We start from the raw sequence: 24,167 nt of genomic DNA, 5'->3' as shown, positions 1-24,167 counted from the left end.
GGACAAGAAAGGCAAATCGAAAAACACGACTAAGCTTCGCATGGTGTTCCGAGATGTCTTTAACTCATAAGTTATATAGGACAATCTCCAGGTCGCGGGTTCGAATCTCAATCGCCGAACACAGTTGCCCTTTCAAACATGGGAACGGAGGTAACAGAGTAATCCAAGAGTTGGCGATGTGCGTTATTGATTGGTTACCTTCACTCTTTTACTGTGAAATTAGAAACGACTACCTGGAGAAGAGATGATCGCCACCAGGTTAATCTGCCCGAGAATAATCGATGATTCATTAACATCTAACGTATCCCAAATGTCATAAGAAGATTCTGAATCTAATATACTTTCAATGAACTGCAAACTAAAAATATTTCAAATGCCTTTAGAGGTTTATATAGAAGAAACTCAATGTCGAAGTTTGGCTTACACATTTACGTAAACTTACTTCGATAAACATGTTTTGTAAACTGTCGTATGAAGTGTTATAAACATAAACATTTGCACTATTGTTTCCACAGAATTTCGAAGTCCAACGTCATGAGTTTATCATAAGCAGATGATAGCCAATACTTAAAAGAGCGGAGATCTCCCCTAAATAATTAATTTTTTTCTACACAAATACTTTGAGTGATTTAAATGAAAGTCAAAAATTTATCAAAAAAAAAACAAACAACGGAAAACAGTGGACATTTTTACAGAACATTAGAATGGTATTTTGTCCCTCTATACACACTCATATACATATCTTGTTTGTTTTACAGAAACACCACATTGAGCTATCTACTGTGTCCTCCGCCATCCCGAGGATAATCGAACTTCAAATTTTAATGTTTTAATTACGTAGACTTAACGTTTCCCCATTAAGGGACCATAAACAAATAAGACAATTATTTTTGAACTTAGGAAAAAAATACTAGGGTGCTATCTGCGCTGGTCGTCATTAATTTATCAGCGATAGACAAGAGAGAGAACAGCTACTTAACACCACTTGGCGTACGCTTTTACTTACGACTTTTAGCGCTATAATTACGTAGACTTAACGTTTTCCTATCAAGAGACCATAAACAAATAAAATAATTATTCTTTAAGTTAGGGAAAAAATAATAGGGGGCTATCTGCACTGTACGTCACTATTATTATCAGTGACAGACTAAAGGGAGAACAGCTACTTAACACCACTTGGGGTAAGCTTTTACTTACGAAGAGTGGCATTGAACGTTACATTATAACGACCCCAATGCTAAAAAGGCGATCATGTTTGGTGACGAGCTTAGGCTACTTTTTTACCAACGAATAGTGGGATTGACCGTCACATTATAACGTCCTCACGGCTGAAAATGGCGAGCATGTTTGGAGTGACGGGGATTCGCACTTTCGACCCTCCGATTACGAGTCGAGTGCCTTAAATCACGTGGCTATTCTGAGCCTATAATATCTGAATAGCTAAGTTTTTATAATTGTTTAATATATGCTGTATTACAATCGGATTATTATTTGAATACCAAATTAGTTAAACTTTAGTGCGCATTAAAATTTTGAAGTTTGATCTTTGTTATAAACTTCCGGGTATTTGTAAATAAATAATTTTAAGGACTCGTATATACTTTTTGTGGTGATCAGTTCAAAATCAATCTTAAAACTTAATTCGGTGATGTTCTGCAAAAAAGAAAAATATTTCTATAATAATCCGAGTACGTTAGTCAATGGTAATCAAAACAAAACATTTCTGAAGAACATTCTCAGACAATTTGTATCTGTAAGAAGTGATAAAGGTAAGCATATTTAATACAATTATTCCATAGTTATAACTTTAGATAGGTAGACGTAACTTAGCGTGTTTAAAACATTGAACTGCGAGTCATTTTTTGTTTGTTTTTTTAAGTTGCGTTTATTAATTCTTAAATAATTAGGATTATTTTAATAATTTATTTTAAGCCAATGAAATTCAAAACATATTTTGTCATTTTTCACTTGATCATTCAGTCGTACTTGTACCCTGCTGGAACAGCGGTAAGAAATTTGATTTACAACGCTAAAATCAGGGATTCGATTCCCCTTGGTGGACACAGCAAACAGTCCGTTGTAGCTTTGTACAAGAAAAAAAAAAAACAATTTTAAAATCACACTTTCTATGAATTCAACAAAACCGCTTTTGGTAATAGAATATCGGAAGATTTCTCCTACGTTTAGTAAGAGATAAGAGCTAAACTCCGATCCTATTGTAGTAATTAAATCAATACTGAAAATAAATTAATCAAATGCGGAAGGAAATAAGTCGTTTTTGAACCTGATCCACCCAGGTCTGCAAGACCTAAATGCCGATACCCGGAAAGCGAAAATTTAACTTCTAATACCTAACTTGTAACATCACACCCAAAGTTGGTTTCACAGAACGCCTAGCATAAATTAAATTTTAGTTATCTTAACCCAGCTGCATCCTCAATAAATTTAACCATAATTTTGTCTGATGCTCTTAAACACGTAGTTATGCAAGCAAAGCCTAAACGATTTTTGAACATAAAAACATTAGCATAAATTATTTACTTCAAGAGTACTGCATTGAAACTGATCTTTTGATTCACTATTAACCTTTTAATTTGTAACAAAATATCAAAATACTCTACAGTATATTTATAAATATAAATTCTAGCCTTATGACGAATGTTTCAAACCGAGACGAAGTAATGACCTTATCAACATTTACGTCAATCAAAATCTTGAACAGTGACGATACTTACCTCCAAATCTTGGGAAAAAACAAAACAACACAAATACAAATAATAATTAATATATTATACTATAGAAATAACATTCTAAAAGCAAGAATTATCAAAATAAAAACGGAATGCAACCTAGTTTAACAGCTAGAATGAAAATTTCCAACGTTGTGTTTAATATACATAGTTTCGGTTATAATCTGAATACACCTTTTAAATTTGTACGTATAAACAAATTTCTGAAACAAAGAGATAAACTAGGATGTTTTGGAATTACATCGAATAAGATTGTAACTAAGAGTTCGATATTACATTATCCAAACAAAAAACAAGTTGATGAAACTATTGGATTTTCAGTACTTGTATTAATAAATATTTCCATTATCTGAAATTCATTTAGGCTTTTGGTTGTGTTCTGGATATTCGTGCAAAACTAAACGAGGGCTATCTGCCTGATTAGTTCCCAAATTTTAACTGAAGAAAGGCAGCCAGTCAACAGTCTACCACCATCTCTGGAGTGATTCTGATTGAGCACCGAGATATGAAACTCACAGTACTTACTAGAAATTAACCACCCAGCAGCACTCGTCACCAACGATACGCAAGATTTTTAAAGAGCGTGTTGGCTGAAACAGCTAAATATGTTTGGTTGCACACTGCAGCTCGAGCTTTGGACCTCCCTATTAAAAGACCAACATATCTATCAGAAACCCACGCATGACCCATTTTTGGCTGAACCACTATAAATGACAACACAGACGGGGTTACAAGGAGTAAGGGGAAGCTGTTCTCCCCATGTTTTTTTCTATGAGATACAGTACACATCAGCATTCAAAATAATCAAGCCAGATCTGCTGTAGTCTCCCCACCACGGTCCCTTGTATTTGAATTTTGATTTTCATCAGCTGGAGAGAAGTTATAGAAACAAAATACAATGGTTTGTTGTACTCTTTTGTCTCATTACACAATTATTATGTAACAAACATATGGTGATCGCAGTCTTCTAACAGCCCAATGTTACATAAGCCGGAAACAAGCTTTAAATTTGTATCTTGCATCGACATAAAAACAGTAAAATATTAGTGGAGATATACTGTTTTTGTTTAAAAGAAATGCTTACAGACGTAACCTAAAAATTGACTTGGATTATCTAACAGAACTGATGGAAAGACAAATATACTATTTTAAAACGTGCATTTTTCAACTCATTAAAAGAATACTTTTCAAACTAATTTCGCAACATAATTTTATGGTATATACACCTTGCAGCACTTACAAATGAAATAGGACTAACAATAATGTTTTATTACTAGCAGAAATAGTTTAGAAACAATAAAACAAATCACATTTAATAAAACACTCAATTTTATTTTCAAAGTTCAATAAGTATTTATTTAGAAAAATAGACACAGACGCACAAAATAGAAGAACAAATAAAGAAACAACAAAATCAGTATTGGTCAATTAAAACTAATTATTACTGTGCTTCAGGCTACACTCTAAACTGGTGTAATTAGAACACTACGTAGAGAGTACATTTACAATGTTAGACTTTCAAAATAGTACTTAAATATCAGCATTTCCCCTTTCGTTTTGGTCTTGTAATGGAGAAGTAGAGAAAAAAAAATCGACCTTTACACTCCACATATGCTCGATACTAGAATATTCGTCAAATAGTTGTGTATATTAGCCCTGAAAAAGCCGCAAAGGCGAAATGTTGGTTTAAATAAAAATATATTTTATATTTATCTGAAGTGTAAAGGTCGTTTTACCTTTCATCAAAATTTGCAAATTCCTCTAGTATGCACTACAAATTTTGTAACGAAGGAAAACACCACATATTCTAAAAACTTATTGACGGAACTAGTTTATTGACAACACATATATTTAACCTGCTTTTGCAAAGCACTAAGATACAAACAGGATTATATGCACTGTGGCCACCACAGGAATCAAATTCCAATTATTAGTGTTACAATTTCTCAAACTTACCGTTCACGGCTATAACAATAAATATCAACAGTGTGTTGACTACATATGAACATTTTCATCGTGTCAAACATATTTGTTTTTCATGTTCACATTCCGAGATTTAAAAAGAAAGTAAAAGATGTGGGAAAGTAACCCTAACAAATCAATACAAAAAGGTGTAAATACGTTTTAAATATATGGGAAATGGCATTAAAAAAAAGAAAAAAAGACAGTAAAATCTGTCATTTAAATAAAAGGGTACATTTTCCTGCAATGGTTACTTTGCTTTTAAATTTAAGTCTTACTTTCTCTTTTATCGACACAAAGATTACACTTCAAATCTTCTAAACTCAATTATAATCAACATTTGTTTTTATCCTAACATTTCAAACTTTCTATACATCGTGTAGATAATTTATCTATGTAAGTAAACGTCAGTATCTTTTTCGTATACCTTTCCACATTTCTTGATCAATCAGCAATTAACATGACACAGTGATTACAGGATGATATGAGAAAGGTAATTGGAATCGGGATAAACTCCCCAGATTTAAATTCATATTAGTAGATTTCTTGAAAACAGTACGATTTTCTCTTCAGCATTGGTACTTTTATGTGTTTTGATTGTACTTTTAATAGTTTAAGTAAAAATAAATAAATAAATAAAAACTAAATTTCTTATCCCTTATCACAAACATTTTTATTTCATCTGAAACTTCAGGTACTCCCCTAGTGTATTATAAATGTAAACATTAAAATACAGATGAATACAATAGTAATAAAATATTAAAATAAGGGGAAAATAAAAGTGGCTACTTCAAAATAAGTATCAATACTACACTTTTCCTGCTACAAGATAACATTAAAGGAGAACATAAAAATTTTGGTTTATCTCGGCCCAACCCATCCACTAAACAAAAGATCTTAAAGGAGTCTCTTATAATTTGAATATTTATAAAGCTTTTCATTAAACTCTTAAATTAATTTTATCTACCACATCTGAAAGCAACTCAATCCAAAGGCCCATTACCCTGTTAAAAAAAAATCTGTCTTAGCTGAAGATGACTTCTACTCTGCTAAAATTAGTGTGAACACTAGTCTTACCATTCTCACCATTAAACAAGAAAATCCAATGCATCAACAGCATCAATTCCCTTAACAATCTTTAAGACCTCAATTAAATTCCCTCTAATTCTTCTCAACAAAAATAAGTTCAGACATCTTAACCTGTCCTCATACGATAAATTTTCCACCCTAAATGTCATCCTCATGTCCTCTTCTGAGCCCTTTCCATCAATTCAATGTCCTTTCTAAAATAAGGAGCTCAAGAATTGGACTTCAAACCTGTCTGACCAATGACCTACAGATCATCATTATAACTTCTTTAAACTTACATTCAACACTACTGTAAACTCAACCAAAAATCTGGTTCACCATACCACAAGCAACAGCTCACTGATGAACAAGAAGAGCAAGATCTCTTTCTTCTATAACACTATTAGGTTATTCCAATTACAATTATAATTCAAATGGTGATATTCCACATGCATTACCTTCCATTTATTACAATCAAAACTCATCTGTTATTTATTTGCCAACTCAGTATAGGATCCAAGTTATCAGGTAAAGCAGCTATATCCTCCTTTCAGTAGTGACATCTTCAAAGGCCAACAAGTTGTCACATTTTTCTGGTAGTCCACATTTAAGAAATTTTGAATTAACCTCCAACACAAATAACAGCTCTCACATTTCTATTACCCACTTTTCTTGATATTTATTGTATAATAAACACTTCAAAGGCTTTTGTAAAAGAAAAGATACTAGTATACCCCTCCTCATACACACCAAAATTATTAAGCTTAAAATAATTTTGAAATGCATTTTAGCCATGTTTTACAAAAGGAGCTCAAAACTATTAAGTCTACAAACAGATATCAAACTCTTAATAAAAATAATGCAAATTGTATATAAAAATTGAGGGAAAAATATCTGAGCCTTTAAGTCAATGACTAACTAAACTGGGTACTGAAGGATCCTGCACTACTAGAGAGACTAAGAAGTATAATACACATTCTTTCTTCTCCCACAAACACCCAGCATTTTTCAAGCAAGATCCCAGGTTTTCCAGACTTACACAACACATTGACTTTTCAACTCTTGTTCCCAACTCTACATAACAATACTTTACCTTGAAGTTTGGATATAAAGGGTACGTTACCCAGTGACTGTAACCGCTCTAAATGCTTGAAGAATTTTTGCAAGCTACACCATATACATCACAAATGCAGAAGCAGACTGTGCCAAATATGGTGAAACACCAGTCACCGAGTTAAACTTTCTGAATATACTTCAGACGATGAAATTGCAGAAAAGGGTTCTTCAGTTGAGGATTATTTATAAAAGAATATTTAATCTAACTTATCAAATATAATAAATTAACAATTACCACCACACAAAATACCAATAAATGGCTGATAGCATGGTTTCCATGCTAATGAGTGTATTAAAATAAAAATATATTAAGTCTTAAACCTAGCAATCTGCTAATATAGAACCATCAATAAACCAAAACAATCATCTCCAGAATATATGCATGTTTTGTTTACATTTATACAATATTTTACAAAACAGACCATGTATGTTACAACAGTTTAAAATAAAAAATTTTAACAAGATTTAAAAAATAACTTCAATTAGTTTTATGTGTTACCATTCAAAAAAGTGGTTTTTGAAACAAAAACAACAAATATTGTTTCCGTCTCACCTATATTCTTCCAGAGAGAAAGTATATATAAACAGAAAAGCCATAATTTTCAATAACTTGAAATTCAAGATTTTTTCTTAACCCCTACAACAGTTATTATGGACTTAAGATAGCTATTCTTTATATCAGTACCAATGAATCATGTTAAACATTTTGAACAATGAAATATAACATGCAGAAGACTGTACACTATATCAACACGAATATCACTATAAACACAACCAAGTTATAGATCAGACAATTATTCATTTATAATACTTTCAAAATATTATTTGAAAGATTGTCCAATTTGTCCACTTTCTTTCAAACAAATTTCACATCCACTTTTTAAAGAAAAATATACGTTTTAACACGAAAAAAAATACAAGTTTATGTAAACTCATTAGATAACAAAAATGGTTTTAAGATTTTTTCCCCAACTTCTTTGGCTAACAGCCAATTATTTAACCTGAACAAAAATCACAATTTCACTAGGATCAAAATTGATATTTTATATTTTTCCAAATATTTATCCATTTATTAAACTTTTATTACATATTTTGTTTACAGATGCAGTGATAAAATACATTCTTTTCTCTATTTTTAACACACCTTTAGAGAAATATAAACATACATACAAATTGTTCAGACTAGTTTAAAAATAGACTTTACAGGTTCACTGGAAGACTCAAAACTTTTAGCTTGTAATAACACAAGTAAATTATACACTTGTTAGAAATTGTAAGAATGTCACTTAATAACCAACCCTATCCAGTGAGTGAATTAACCAAGTGCTGTTAAAACTGTGTCTTGAATATCACAAGCTGTTATTGAACTAATTTCAAACAATGTGCGTACTATCTGGAATGTAAAGAAATATCACAAAAGTGAGATTTTTTTTAGTAAAATAAAGTGAAAGGAATAAACTAACTGCCCCCTGCCCCAGAATCCAGTAATTATTATAATGAGTAAAAACAACTTCTGACATGTATACATTATCACAGAATTCAAATATATTCTTGATGTGACCTCTAGTTTCATGTCCAAAGAACATTTTTTAGTTATTTCTATAGATAACAGCTTGAAACCAAGGTTATCATTTTTTAATTTATATTTTCTTTTTACTAAACAAACTTACATTTAAAAAAAAAAGAAATCAGAGCTACAAACTGTGTGCACTTTTCTGTACAACTTAGTTCATGATTATTGGTCAGTAATCAGGCCAAAAAAAGTTCCTCAATCAGACTACGAAAATTAATTAGCATAACAGTCTCTTAATGTGGACAAATTATTTATATTAATTCAAACTAGAGTTGATTATAATAAAGTTTTAACATTTTCCTCACCAGAGGGTCAAAACCAACTTTTAGTTATGGACAGTTTGATACACTGGTGGGTCACAGACAATTATGTTTCAAAGCCAAATTTTTATGTGGCATGTAAGGGGAGAATCTGGCTGCTTCCCACGACCTCTTGAAGGTTTATTTATAAATTAACTTACCATGTCAGCCAACATGTTAAGATTGAAAGTTACTAAAAGGGGACATTTCTTACAACATATCTTTAGAAGTGCAGATAACAGGTCTTTAACTAAAAGATTAACATATTATTAAAATACAACAATTTATCTAAGTATAGTTGTATTATAAAAAATTGCATTTATTACAAACCTGTTTCATGTAATTTGTTCCCTACACAAACAGTTTACCATTTTGAAATAAACAAAGACTGAAATGGACAGAGTTACAGGTACTTGTTTTTGTGCAAAACTATTCAATCACTTATCTACAATGAGTCTATCATGGTAGAATTATAAACCTTGAAGCTCAAAACCATCCACCAAGAGACTGGACTTAAAAGTGGAATCAACAGCTATAACAAATTTTATAACTATTTGCAAGATACTTTTTCTGTCAATTGCTAAATTACTGTTAAAATTCATTGTTCATTATCATGAAAAAAGGAAAGATGGTATACAGATTTAATTAGAGGGTAGTTTTTACATTTTCTGTTCAGTCTGGTGTGGACACCAGAGAGAATAAAAAACTTGTGCATACCTCAAGTTGAAAAATTGTCACAAAACCTGGTGAAGTTGATGGTTGCTATCCTGTTGTACATTCAACACTGTTACATCAAACAGTAGCATTAGTGCTTGTTCTACACCATGTGAGAGAGTTGAACTATTTGAAGACAATCATTTTTAACCCTAATTTTATCCACTAACTGAACCAAAACTTGTTTAGGTAGCATCATTATGCACGAAGCTACACGTTGGGCTATCTGTGCTCTGCTCATCACAGGTTTCTAAACATGACTTATTGCTAAGCCACTGGGGGTAAAAGGGTAACTTTGTACTTTGTTTTATATACAGTTTAACACTTATAATGAGCTAGTTTAACAATTTACATAAGCCAAATGGACCCACAGACTATCTAATAAGAACTATTTCATTAGACAGTCTTTGGAGAAAATGGAGTTTAAATAATAAAAAACAAAACAACTTTTTTTTGTCTGGAAATTTAAATCATCAAATCATAAGATTCCTTTTCTTCCTCAATAAAAGTATATCAATAAAAACCAACCGACCAACCAAGAAATATCAAGGCACTGGTACAAGCTTAACAATAAATGTTACACCTTGAGAATCTTACTAGCCTTCTACAGACCTTGCATCAGAAGATGCCCTATGCAAACAGCTGCTTATTTAGAAAGTAGACATTAAATTGTTGTTATCTCAAGATGCTGTTAACTAATTGTTAAATCTTGTACAGAGCCATTTAATCAATTTAACATTATCCCCTCTTTCCACCCAGGGACGTGCATGTGCGCCTGTGTTTCCACCTGAATCTCAAAAACTAAGAGACCAATGTGCACAATACTTTACACAAGATGGAAAACCAGTTTTCCCTAAATTTGGTCTGAAACCAATCCCAGATCACATGAAGCATTTTTTTTTCAGTAAAGAGAGAGATGATATGGCATTTTCATGGTTTTCTGTTAAGTGTGACAGAATTTGTACACCACATTTCATGGACATGTTAGGTTGAGACTCTATCACACTATAGAAAAATTATCTGCACTTGATGATATTCTCAAGAGGCAATTTGACCTTGTCCAATATAAATATATGCACTCTTGAAAAGGAGCAGCAAAGTGAAGGTAGGCATTCTTTGTAACTGTTCTTGTTCTGCAATAAAACCATCTTGCAACCATAATGTAAAAGGTACAAACCTCCAGCGTAAAGATAACCACTTTTCTTCTAAAACCAAAATCATGAAGAGACAGTATTAAAACCATGCTATACAAATACATCCCTGAGAAAATGGTGTTGACCTGTGTATGGGTTACAGCCTCTTTACTAATCTTTTCCTTCCCCTTTTGTATAAAACTTTATAATAGATTGTTAAAACTTAGTGCAGTCAAAATTAGCTCTACAATGAAAGCTGAAATAAATAAACAAAAGATGAATTTTAAGATACCATGAACAAAGACCCCAAAAATAAGATTTTGTACCAAAATTGTTCTTGGTGTGCCAAAGTGACCAACCCTACATTTGAATTCACAGAAATTTTTTTTGTTGCTAAAAGTTAAATCAATAATTAATGCATTTCAGTCCATACTCAAGAAACAAAACAAACAAATCTAAATCAGCAATGTTGAAATTGTTATTAAACTTGTCACATGGAAGAGCCAGTTACACTTGGAAGTATGGTAGAAAAACTACCTGGACGGTATCAATTAACACCATTGTACTCTGATTAATTTTCGTTTTTCTACACTTGCTAATATTAATATATATTAAAAAAACAAACAAACAGATTTATATGATCATGTTGCTTATGAACATTTCAACATTGCTGCTAAGTAAAATACATCTTAAACAAATGGAAAAATCAGTAGCAGACCAAGCATCACAATAACCTGGTCCAAAATACAAAAAAAGACAGAACCTTTAAAAGTGGTTTGCTTATCATTACCCCTGAAATTTCATTAATAATCTGACAAATAAATGATTTTAACTTAATACATATATATTCTTCTTCCTGATTATCTATTGATAAACATTTTCAGTTAAAGCATCGATAATAAATCAAGTTCCTACTAAACATAAAAGTATTAATCTGATTTTTTTAACAAAGCAACAAAACACCTTTTTTTTAAAAAAGTAAGTCTTTGTTTTTAAGTATAACAACCACTTTTACACATTAACTTTCCAATAAATTATTCCTCAAAAAAGGCTAAGGCAAAAGTCAATTGCATAAACTGTTTTCATCTAATACAGTCACTTAGAATTACAGTGTTCTCAGCCTGAGCTGCTGTCCCAACAGAATACTTTACAATACAAACACTTAGAATTACGGATCTACAGTGTTCTTAGCCTGAGCTGCTGTCCCAACAGAATATTTTACTTCACTCTGGTTGTCATTCATGGATCTGGGGATCCTGTTCTGAAAGAAGAATGAATGACATCAACTGCAAAATAATTTCTTAAACGTGATATCACAACAGAAGTAATGTTCAGATCAAATGGTAAGAAATGTAAACTTAGTTCTAGTTTTATCTATCTGTTACTTTTACAATAATCAGTAACAAAATGGTAACATCTGTCTTGTTTCTTTCTAACTTTAAATGGTAATCACAAAGTGATCAGAAGAAGGATAAATTAAGCTACAAACATCAAAACTACATTTCACATTTACTTACACATCTTTAATTAAACACTAATACATTTAATGACATACATAAATTCCATACTCTCAGACTGCCAAAAAAGCACCAATGTTACCTGTTTTGGTTTTTTAAGCTATATCGAGCAATGACAGTTTAGTTATTTTACGACACTGTAAAAACTTTAAGGAAATAAAACTCATACTTACCATATGACTTATTTTCATTTTACTAATGTTTACATCAGCCTAATTACATGTGGCCAACAAAAACTGCTTGAAACTGGTATGAGTTTTATTACCTGTATGAATGTCTTACAAAGATATGCACAATGTGTTCTAACCCTAAAGTTAATTTTTGTGCTAGTAGTAGTAGTGTTATCATTTTGATAAGTGTTGATTTTTAGTAAATTCACAGTTCAAAGTAACCCTTCCTGTAATAAAAGTAGTAGAACTAACAAATGCAATAAATCAAATTTACTAGAAACTAATTTAAAGTACAATTTAAAGGTAAACCATACTTTAACACTTTCATATGCTGTTTCCACTTTCTCTTCAATTGTCTTGAATGTCTGGGAGTTTCTAAATAATAAAAAAATCATATACTTGTAGGAAAATATTTTATTTGTAATAGGCAGGTTTATTGTTTGCTTCACATAACTTTCAAATTAAAGAAACTACTTATGATCTATAGAATGTGTATATAAAATCATATGAAAGCTACTGCCAGTTAGAATCAAGTTATATTTTATAGCATGAAGAAAATTATAAAAACAACTCCTAATGTTGTACATATTTACTCTATTAATATGTGAGAGTAATTCTTGATCTATCCAATAATAGTTAAACTTAGTTCTAGCTGTTTTATCAGTCTTTTTTGTTTTTTTAAATTTCATTCAAAGCTACATGACGGCTATCTGCACTAGCCATCCCTACTTTTCCACTGTAACACTAAAGAAAAGGCAGCTATTCATCACCACCCAAGAACAACTCTTGGGCTACTCTTTTGCCAACAAATAGTGGGATTGACCATAACATTATAATGCTCCCATGGCTGAAAGGGCAAGAATGTTTGGTGTGATGGGGATTCGAACCCGCAACCCTTGGAATACAAGTTGAGTGCCTTAACCACCTGGCTATGCCAGGTTGGTTTTATCAGTGAACCATTAAACCACTTCATGTGACATCACAAGGTTTCAACCAGGGTCTGTACAAAAACTAGGGAAAGGATTGAAAATTAAGAAATGGATAACATATTTTTAAGGGTTTATAGTTGAAAATAAAGTTTCTATTCATGAATTACTTTAAATAAATGTAAAAATATAAAATATTAATGTTAAAATAAGAGTTAAAAGTTATTTAAGTATTTAGAATTAACAAACAAAACTGTTCTAACGTTTGTTGCAAAAACCTTTCAAAAGCTAGAGGAAATCCAGTCTTCGGGTACAGTAACTTTGGATAAGACAGTCTGTTCATTCTTAATTGTTGTACATGAAAATACACCACATATGCTAAGTATACAAAACTTGTAATATAAAAAATAGTGATTAGTAGAGTTTCACGAGTTTCTCCCTATAAATATCCACAAGAACACTGTACTAAAACTACCAACTTTCTGTTGATAAAAATAAATTTATTACCTTGTGACACTTTCAAACAAAATTTTTTTATAACGTTTATCAACCAAAATATATTTACTAAAAAACAGCTAATTTTTGCCACAGGCCTACATCAGGTGTAACTTAGTTCACAATTTCTTTTAATATTGGAAATACAACTGTTTAAAAACAATTGTAAAAATCAAAATATATTCAATGAACAATACTGATAAAAAAACAAAAAAATTAAGACAGATGTGTTATTTGTTTAACATTTTTCAAACACAATTTACAGATGTTTCAAACTATGTTAAATGTTGTTGGAGATCCATGAAGGGGTCATCTACATATCGACCAGCACTCTTAATAAACGTGTATCACTTTCACTGTTTTTTTTATTTACAGCTACATGCTAACAGTAACGATAGCAATAAAATCAACTGGAAAGCCTAAAAATTCATTAACTCGCAACTCAGGTTATAATTCAAAAATCCTGAAACCTCTATTTTAATCTAGTAATACAAGTAAAAATAGTTAAAGGAAAATATTTCAATTTTGTAGCCAAGATTACATAATCCTTTAAATAAAATTTATTTTAGCACTCATAAACAGTATATGTTTTGTTTATCATTTACATGGTCACAGAACATTGATTTTCACTTATTTTAAACATCATGAATAAGAAAACATATTCCACCAAGGGGAAAAAAAATTGATCTAATAACAGGTTTTTCTACAAGTGTCCTAAGCAATACCAACTTCAATGAAAACAAATCTCTGAAACCTGGAGCAAACGTTTAGTTTGTCTGTAAAAATCAAAGGTGAGAAAAATCTAAGTTTACTATGGCAACAAATAACTAATCATAGTATTTCAGTATTCAATTGGAAACAACCACTTGTTTTCTGAGACCATAATAGAATTTCTGCAGACTCGAGCTGTGTTGACTTTAGATGAAAGTAAAAACATGCAGAAATACTCCTAGATCTGAGTCTACTTACATAGGTAAACCATCCTAGTTGATAAACAAACTTTATTTAAGATAGTTTCTACCCTACCTAAATCTATATTTCTGTTCCCTAGTTCTATATTTCTTACTGTTAAGTATTACAAATGTTAATAAACAAACATTATCAATTCCTTTTAAAATCTTAAACACTTCAATGAGATCCTTTTCTAGCTCATCTTTTTTGAAGAGAAAACAATTTTAAGGATCTTAATCTCTCTTCATATGACAACCCCTTCATCTAGGAACCATTTTAGTAGCCCTCCTCTTACAACAATTCAATGTCTTTCTTAAGGTAAGAAGTCCAAGACTGAACACAACACTCCAAATGTGGCCTAGCTAGTGACCTGGTGGTGTGGTTTTTCTAATAGCAAAGCCACATCAGGCTATCTGCTGAGCCCACCGAGGGGAATCGAACCCCTGATTTTAGAGTTGTAAATCCGTAGACTTACAGCTGTACTAACGGGTGATGAGCTAGTGACCCATACAATGAAATTATAACCTATTCTAAATTCTGTTTACCCCTAGTGTACTTAAAAAAAAAAAAATCCTTACTGTTAATTTATGTTTTCAGCCAAATTTGTTTTATATCCTTTTGGATGTCCCAATTTCCTATTTGACCAACTTTTATAATACTGGTTAGTTTAAATTTGTGATGCTTTTCTTTAAATTTTATCTCAAACTCTGTGAGCCAACCTGGTTTTTAATTGCAGCTACCCTTTGCTCAATGTCTCCGAATAACACAGCTGCCCAATTCACAATAAATAATTCTTGTTGAATCCCTTCAAAATTTACTTTCTTGCAATTTAGAATCAAAATATCACTATTCCCAATTTCCATACGCAGCAAAGCATCAAACCTAACACAGCAATGATAATTTATATGTGGGTGTTCCCCAATTTACATCCTCTCAACCATTTCTATATCAGAACAATAAAGCTAAAATAACATTATTTCTAGTAGGTTTCTTGATCAATTGAAAAAATCCAACTTCAAAAGTTTATACAAATCTCTCCCCTCATGGTTTGGCTCTAACAATTCTCAATCAATATGTATGATATAAAATCATCCATAATTATGACTTCATTAACAGTTGAAATCTTATTCTCACTGTAAAGTGTCAAGGAATCATCTATAACATCTTTAAGTTAATAATTCATGACCTCTATTCTTATTGCTTTATCTCCAACAGTTTTCTCATCTACATAAGCCAAAGGCTGAAATCTGTTGCTCAGTATAATAGGGTCTTTACAATTAAGTTCACTACTTTTAACCCTAATGCCATTTTTCTAACTTCCTGAATGACACTGCCAATCTTATCTGCTGCTGTCACTTTCCAGTGTTTATACTTCTCTTTAGTTAAAATAGCCATCAACTTTTTCTCCAATCTGTAAGCTCAGCATATAAATTCAACACCCTAAAAGTTCATGGTAGTCCAGAGTTCCTAAAGAATACCTATCATGCCTAACAAACTGGAAATGCTTAACCCCTGAACTGGTCTCAATCAATGTATTATTTGTAGAGTTAAAAATAAGCAATCAATATAGTGATTAAATAACAGTAGCCTGTCATTAACAAAGTTGAGCCATAGTTTGACAATTAACTAGTTTTCAGACTGTATTTATTAACTAATGTATTAAATGTCTTAAAATTACACTACAAGTTGAATTTTAACTAAGCCTAATCTAATTTTACACTATTAAAATCTAAATTAAAAGCTAATTATTTCAGTCCATAATCATATTATATCTAGTTATTTGTTATTCAACTCTAATTTCTAAAAGATAAAAATAATAAGACTGACTAATATTAAAATATCCACAAAATTATAAGAAGTTAGCTCTCTAACATCTTTTTTAAATCTACTTTTTAAATTTTTCAAAAAGTATAAAAACACTACTTACTTAACTTCTCCAAACTTCTTGCTCACACTTGATCCAATGTTGCTAAGAGCTACAGAAGTTTTTTCACCAGCTTGTTTTAGTGTTTGACTCGTCCTATGGTAGCTATATTTAAGAAAAACAATCTAGGTTACCAGGATGCTCATTCTCAAGCCATATAATAAAACATTTACACAAGTTTCTACAAGAATAAATAATTTGAAAGAGAAACATCCCAAGGACTGATCCATGGTGTACTTGTGTATAAAATCTCATGGGAGATGGGTTAATTAAACAAATAAAAGGTGATTCATCTCATTTTAGCTCACAAGTTCTAAGAAATTTAGTTACAACTACCACACAAACTTGACTATATTGATCCAGATGATGAAAATAAAAAAAGGTAGATGAAATAAAAGAAAGTTTTTCTACAATAACTAACTTCTCAGTTACAATATAATCAAGAACTACTACAGATTTAAGATATTTGATTTATTTCTGTACTTTGCCCAGTAACTACTTTTGTGTCAGTCTGTTCTTTTATTGAGTGCTTTACAAACATTAGATTTAGTTAATACATTCAAAATTGTTCATAAGTTAATGACACATGATAGAATTAAGTTAATGTTCAACTAACCAGAAATAAAGTTTTCAAAGTCTTATTTCTGACAGAAATCTGGTAATCCTACTACAGACTACTTATGTGCTAACCTTTCTTGAATCTGTCGAATTCCTTGTTCCATATCCTCTTTAAATTCCTTCCAGGGAGTGATTCCTAGTTTTTGTTTTAGTTCATTGGATCTTTTTAGCTTATAGGCCAGGACTTCACGGATGCCTGAGATTTCATAATCAATCTGAACAAAGGGAGAGAGCTTCATTAACCAATGAAAAACCTAGAATAAGGGCATAGTGGGTCAGAAGCTGAAACATTATGATGGTCCTATTCCATATGTTTAAAAAAAAACAACACAAAATCAAGCAAACAAACTTATGTTTGAAATCTCACTAAAAAACTGCCTTTTAGGAGTAATTTCTAAAGTAAAAACAATTTGTAAATATGTAGTAGAAACTTGTAATATTTTAGCCATTTAATGCTGTCTTTCACATTATAAACATAGTAAACTAAAATCTTATCTAATCAATATTACACCCACACAAAGTCTATACAAATTAAACTTCACTACTAAGTAAAATAAAACTAGAAATATTTTTGCAAATAACTACCTTTGTACTTTTAATGTTAAAATAAAAAATTTGCCTGAACTGCTAAAAACAGTATGTTATGTTTATAGAATAAGTAATGTCTCCAGAATTTCACAGGTGAGTTTATATATCTTTCTTAATGTAGTAGCAGGATAATATGTGGTAGCTGAATTCAGAACCTTCACCCATTACTATATTACTTGATGATGAGAAACCCACTTGAAATACAAATGTATCTCAGAGCAGCTGATATGGGTATTAGGGAAGGTCGAAACATTGTTCTTAGTAAAAGTGTTATTACTGTGTTTACAAAGAAATACTTATTTCATAGAGATATAACAACTTATACATATAAAGATTCATAGAACCACAAACTGTCATATTTAGTACCTAAATCAAAGAAGCTACGAGCTGATATCTATATGATTTAACTAATTATTCATCACAATCACAAAGTAAAAATCTTTCAGATGTATTTTCATTGAAGCAAAGGTACATTATTAGCTAATGTAAATTAATTTGTGACTGTTCTGATAAGTTATCAGGTTTTCCTTGCTCTGATAATTCCAGCATTTTACACCCAGTTTGAAAGAATAAAAAAACAGATGTTCTGTACACCATTCATTCCAGAGTTTTAAAGTCAATAACAAAAACAGGTAAACTTCATGCTACTAATTTCAGAAGTATGATATATATTGATGAGATATGTCCTCAAACTAACACCTATAGTTAGATATCACAGTATATACAATACAACTACCATAAGATTACAGACAAGGTCAGTAAACAAAACACACCCACTATCTATAGTGATACCTTTGTTTTTGCCCACATATCATACCATATCCTTCAAGCTAATTAACAGCAATTTTTGTTTCTTTGTTAGACTAAACTTATTACCACTTTCCAAATTTTCTCTCTCTCAATACAGGCCATTATTGTCTCTCACTTGGTTTGTTTTACACTTCTATAAAATTATAAAACTGGCTAGACTTTGTTACAAGCTTTAAAAAAAATCATAGGACATTTTATTAGCAAGATCTATCCATAACATGAACACTGATAAGTAGCAGTTTGAACATTATATTAGAAATAATAATATATACACAACACATCTGACTAGCAAGGACATATAAAACATTTAAACTAGTATCCATATAAATGTCTGTTAATATGGATTTAAACCATTGTTAATCAAATTACACACTAACTACTGTAATTTCAATAACAAAAGTAGTCCTAAATATTTATTCAATTATGATTTGTTCTGTTACCCATGGGTTTCAGATACAGATTGGGAATTAACCCAATACAATTGACTAGTGGTAAAATAATCAAAATAATAATTAAATCAATTAATGTCACATAAATAAACATTCAATAGATAACCAAAATATTTCTTTAATGATCATTCTTTATTTTTTATTAATTTTAGGTTGTTCATCTTAATCAGTTGAAATCACAACTCAAAATATAATTCTGATTATTGTTAGTTCTAATTATTCCTACCACTCAAGTCTCACGAGAGAATAATTCATTAGTTGAATGTAGTCAGTTAACAAGTTTGATGACTAACTTGTTAGTAAATCCAAGTAACCCTTAAGTTCTAGTCACAGACGAGATAAAGAAGTTAGTAGTTCTTGGAAAGCATACATAAAACTGGCTCAAATACCTGTTTAAAGAGAATGCTGGGCTAGGCCTATCTCATGCTACTCTTCCTTTGAGAAGACAGTGGCCATTATACACTTTTAAAATTGATATAATTTAAATTACTAGGAAGAATTCAGTTGGGTGAGACAGAGTGAAATTTGGAGATGCTCTGCTCACACTAACAGTTCAGCAACCCACCTTTATGGCCAGCCCCAACACAGGTACAGGTATATTCTGATTAAAAAGTTAGCATATGTAATGGTTTTCAAACAAGACCCAAAAGTTGAGTGTTTGAGTCTCTATGTAACTAGTGAAGTTTAAATTCTAGCCAAGTGACTTTTGAGCTTTACAAGTAAGAAAAAAATTCTTTCAGTAGCTGCAGAATATTTCTACAATTAGTACAAAAAATTAGTAAAACCAATCACGGTACATACACAAAATTTCTTTAACTGGAAAAATTACGCACTTAAGGTAAAAATAACACCTTTATTTTTACACAAGCTAAAAATAAATATCTTTGAAAGTTCTATGCAGAATTTAAAATTATAATTAGTGCTATTATTAACTGGTATTTCAATTGTTCCACTAGTCAAACAGCCATTTCAGCCAAACATGTAGCACCTTTAATATAGCCATTTCCTAATTCACTGACATTTTTTTAAATGTTTGATGGGCCAACTGCAAAAATTTAAGAAACCACCATTAAAAAGGTGTTTTGTAAGGCTACTAAACAAGCTATGCTTCTTCCAATTTCCACATTATACAGACCAGTTTGTCAGACCTACCTTTGACAGTTCTTCTCTCCATTCAGCTTCTTGCTTAGCCTTATCCTCAGAGTCTTCGGATGTACCAGACGCCTCACTTCCTTGAATACTGGGTTTACGTTTATAGCTCCCATCTTCTTCTCCAACATCTGAATGAATGATTACAAAATTAATTCTAGAAATTACAACATTAGCAATTAAGAGGGCAATGTAGATACAAGTGGACAGAAATGATAACTCACTAACACAGCTTGAAAGCCCTTAAAGAAGTTATGGCACCAACAGGCACCGAAATGTGACCTCGTGAAATAATTTTCTCTTACCTTTTTTTTTTCCAACATCCCAAACAAGTTCTAAACAGTTGTAGACTGTTTATAATTTCTGGGTAAAAAATTAAAATGTTTGATCTATATCTTATTTGATCTCAGTTCTTCGAGTTAGCGTGATTTCAGAAGTCCTCGATCACAGACAAATATCAATACAATTTTATTTAAAACAATACCTGCTATTTCTCTTCTTTCATTCTAAATACTGCATTAAATGGGTGAGAAAGCTTTGCATAATGTATTTTAACCTGACAAGGGAAATGTATTCAAAATTCAATCTTTCACAGAAGAGTGAGAAAGTAGTTCTGGTCTAGTTTGATCTAGTTTCTCCTGTCTGTAGTGTAATAATGAATAAAAATTACTCAGTCAATTATATTCTATTTTAGTAAGAAATTAACTAATAGTAGCAAGTAAAAAAAAAAAAAGTATGAAAGTATGATAGTTCTAACTTCTAAGAAGGATTAAAACTTTACAGGTAAAAGATAAAACCCTATTTTCGATTGTAATATTTCAAATAAAATACTGAGCTAGAAAGTGTAATTAAACATAAAAAGGAATGTTAATTAATTATTGTTCCTAAAATATGTAACGTGTTCAAAATAACATGAATTTGCTTTATGAATTACTTAGTAGTATTTAAATATCAAAGTTTAAGTGAACTATGAATCAGACGTTTGACAACGAACTCGTACCTGCAAACAAACTAGATGTTGAGTACCCGAAAAACAGCATTTATGCCTTGTAAAACTTAGCCACGTTTCTGATCGTAAAATGACGTGTTACAATTTTTTTATCTAAATCATGGCAAAACAATTTACATTTTAAATCTACAAATACCTAATTCTTCCAGTTCTTCTGCTGAAGCAAGTTTCAGGAAGTTTTTGTACTTTTCTTCTTCCTCTGAAGTCATTGAAAATGGTTTGGTTAAATCGTCATAACGTACAACAACCTGGCCGTTTCGGACTGTCACTTCTGTAAAAGCGCAACTGTGGCCAGTAAAGTCAAACATTCCGTAATCATCGTAATGATCCTCCTCTAAACTTGAAAGACGTTCCATTAGACTTTATAACTCTTTACACAACATGGGAAAATTATTGAAGAGCACGTGTATTCAAGAAATCACCCGTTGCTAAAACTGAAGCGATAGTTGTAAAGGGAAGAATCAAGTTTTACATAGTGTCTCGTGACTTAAACTTTCTACGTAAAACATGTACGTAGTTAAACCAAAGAGAAACACTTTATGAACACAATTACACGTAGCCGTTTCTTCTCTTATAATATTTGGTTTGCATGCTAAATCAGTCCATAATTTTGTATAATATATTTCGTTCGAACTAAGTTCTAAATCTTCATAGCACCATTTAGAGATTCAGTTTAACAAGTTACAACAAAGCTCATTACCATCGTACAGGTGGAGTGACTCGTGCAGTCTGACGTAAGCAGAACAATGATAAAACAGCTTCTACCCCGACTGTTTGCAGAGGTTTTTTGTCAGCCACACAAAGTAGCACACAATACTGCAACCTTCTACAGTAGTTTCGCTTCGGTGACAATGTGTAAACAGGTCAAAGACCACTGGAGCCACGTCAGCTACTGCAAGTCTATTGTTCAATCGTTAACACCCCCTGCTAACTTTCAAAGGTGTAGTTTAATATTGTATTTGCCAAAGTTTTATTAATTTGTACGTACTATGCCATTACGTTGGTGTACATATGTAAAACGTTTAAATAAACGTTACACAAAATAAATAACTTGGTAAAATAAATCGTAAAATATTTATGTTATTTTAAACATAATACTTGGCTTGAGATTTATAACCTGACAGTTACTTATTTGCGTGGTGCTTGTAAAGGTAATATATACTTTAATGAAAACAATAACACAAAAATGATATTTTGGTTAACTGAAAGAGGCATTACACACGAATATTACACCGGTACCTCTATTTTATTCAACTTAAATTTTCCACACAGTTAATTAATAAAACCGTTTACTATACGAACATCATTTTTTTTTGTTCTAATTTTATTTTTTTTGTAAATGTTTAATATACTTTATGTACTATAACAATATCTGATGTCGAGATGCTGAAAAACACCAGAAAAAAGAAAAAGAAACTTCTTTATAAGATTGGAATAACACATTCAGGGTACCGTAGTAACCTACAAAAATTAAAATTCGATTACTTCAGTCAGTTTGTTTGTTTTGGAATTTCGCACAAAGCTACTCGAGGGCTATCTGTGCTAGCCGTCCCTAATTTAGCAGTGTAAGACTAGAGGGAAGGCAGCTAGTCATCACCACACACCGCCAACTCTTGGGCTACTCTTTTACCAACGAATAGTGGGATTGACCGTCACATTATACACCCCACGGCTGGGAGGGCGAGCATGTTTAGCGCGACGCGGGCTCGAACCCGCGACCCTCGGATTACGAGTCGCACGCCTAACGCGCTTGGCCATGCCGGGCCAACTTCAGTCAGAAACCTGGCAAATGGCAGCCAAATTCACAAAGCTAGTAATGTTACAATTATATTCTTACGCCATTAGTAAGTGTGCAGGATCTTGTGAGTGCGTGTTTTTTCTTATAGCAAAGCCACATTGGGCTATTTACTGAGCTCACCGAAGGAAATCAACCCCTTATTTTAGCGTTCTAAATCCGTGGACTTACCGCTGTACTTGCGGGGAGCACAGGATCTCGTATTTCAAGCTCATGGATTTGTACGCACGCTCAGTACCTATATATATAACGCTGTGTTATCAAATATACACAACATCTGTTTTCTACTCTTCGCTGTTAGTCACTTATCACCCTAACTACTTAAATGAAAAAAAGTACTTGTATTAACCCTATGATATTTCACGTTAGGTGATTAAAATATTTTTTAATGTTTTTAAAATAATTCTTCCAATGCAATAAAGGTTTTTTATACGATTGTCATGGATCAAGTTAAAATGACACTTTTTAAACTGATCCAAAGTATGGTATTTTGTAATACGATAATAAAGTGCTGACTACCAAAGTAGTTTTGATTGAGAGTGAGAGGGCCCTACCTCATGACAGTAAGAAATAGATGTTTTTGTTTGTTGTAGTTTTTTTTTTTTTTTTTTTTCAAATTGAACTGTCTTGTTCTACATTATGAGTTCATATTATTGAGTTTTGAGTTAAGACATGAATCAGGAAAACTGAGAAACACTCTTACATTTATCTTTCTTTGAGATTGTTTCTACTCTAACCTTAAATTTACCGCAGATTGAACACGATCAATTAATGATATTCATCCTCGATTCCTATAAAAAAAATATTATTAAACGTACACCCACCTTTTGATGAAGGGATACGTTGAAACGTTGAGTTAATGAAATATGTAAAGTTTTCCGGTACTTATGGTTGTTCCATTTATTTCAATCATTTGTAAACATTGAAAATATAATATGCGAAATAGAGGCTTAATGTTTTATTTAATTTATCGCACCCGCTGCTGTGGACTTCAATTTCTCTTTTTCAAGGCTCCTCACTGAAACTTGGGTTTGCTAACCAATGACGTACAGTGAAGCATCTTAAAATCGTTATACGTTTATAACGTTCATTTTAATTCACCATACAGTAACCAAAATTAATTTAGGTACACAAACTAAGTACTATTGTGG

General features: G+C 31.5%; 1 protein-coding gene across 6 annotated transcripts; it reads right to left on the bottom strand.

Annotated features, from left to right (window-relative positions):
* Window positions 1-4,061: 4,061 nt before the first annotated feature.
* On the bottom strand, window positions 4,062-22,143 carry LOC143236767 (tumor protein D53 homolog). 6 transcript variants are annotated; one of them, XM_076475307.1, is made up of 7 exons: window positions 21,358-22,143; window positions 20,216-20,343; window positions 17,289-17,431; window positions 16,602-16,703; window positions 13,492-13,572; window positions 12,617-12,677; window positions 4,062-11,876 (listed from the first exon to the last, which is right to left on the bottom strand). In XM_076475307.1, exons 1-7 carry the CDS (start codon window positions 21,575-21,577, stop codon window positions 11,784-11,786), a joined length of 828 nt encoding a protein of 275 aa, XP_076331422.1. In that variant the 5' UTR covers window positions 21,578-22,143; the 3' UTR covers window positions 4,062-11,783. The 6 variants fall into 6 exon arrangements, with proteins under 6 accessions (XP_076331422.1, XP_076331424.1, XP_076331423.1 ...); XM_076475309.1 differs by having other exon boundaries at window positions 4,062-11,871; window positions 21,358-22,142; XM_076475308.1 differs by having other exon boundaries at window positions 13,507-13,572; window positions 21,358-22,142.
* Between the last annotated feature and the right edge of the window lie 2,024 nt (window positions 22,144-24,167).

The sequence above is a fragment of the Tachypleus tridentatus genome, chromosome 13 (genome assembly GCF_004210375.1).
Source record: "Tachypleus tridentatus isolate NWPU-2018 chromosome 13, ASM421037v1, whole genome shotgun sequence".
Lineage (NCBI taxonomy): Eukaryota > Metazoa > Arthropoda > Merostomata > Xiphosura > Limulidae > Tachypleus > Tachypleus tridentatus.
This window is presented reverse-complemented; position numbering and strand designations above follow the sequence as displayed.

Bases quoted from the DNA above. Each gene is read 5' to 3' on its own strand.
- LOC143236767 (XM_076475307.1), bottom strand. From the start codon at position 21,577: ATGGAACGTCTTTCAAGTTTAGAGGAGGATCATTACGATGATTACGGA. The intron at 12,678-13,491 runs GTTAGAACAGTT...TTTATTATTTAG, and splicing joins GAAAGGTTTTTGCAACAAAC to AAACTCCCAGACATTCAAGA. The intron at 11,877-12,616 runs GTATGGTTTACC...TTCTTCTTTCAG, and splicing joins CAGCATATGAAAGTGTTAAA to AACAGGATCCCCAGATCCAT.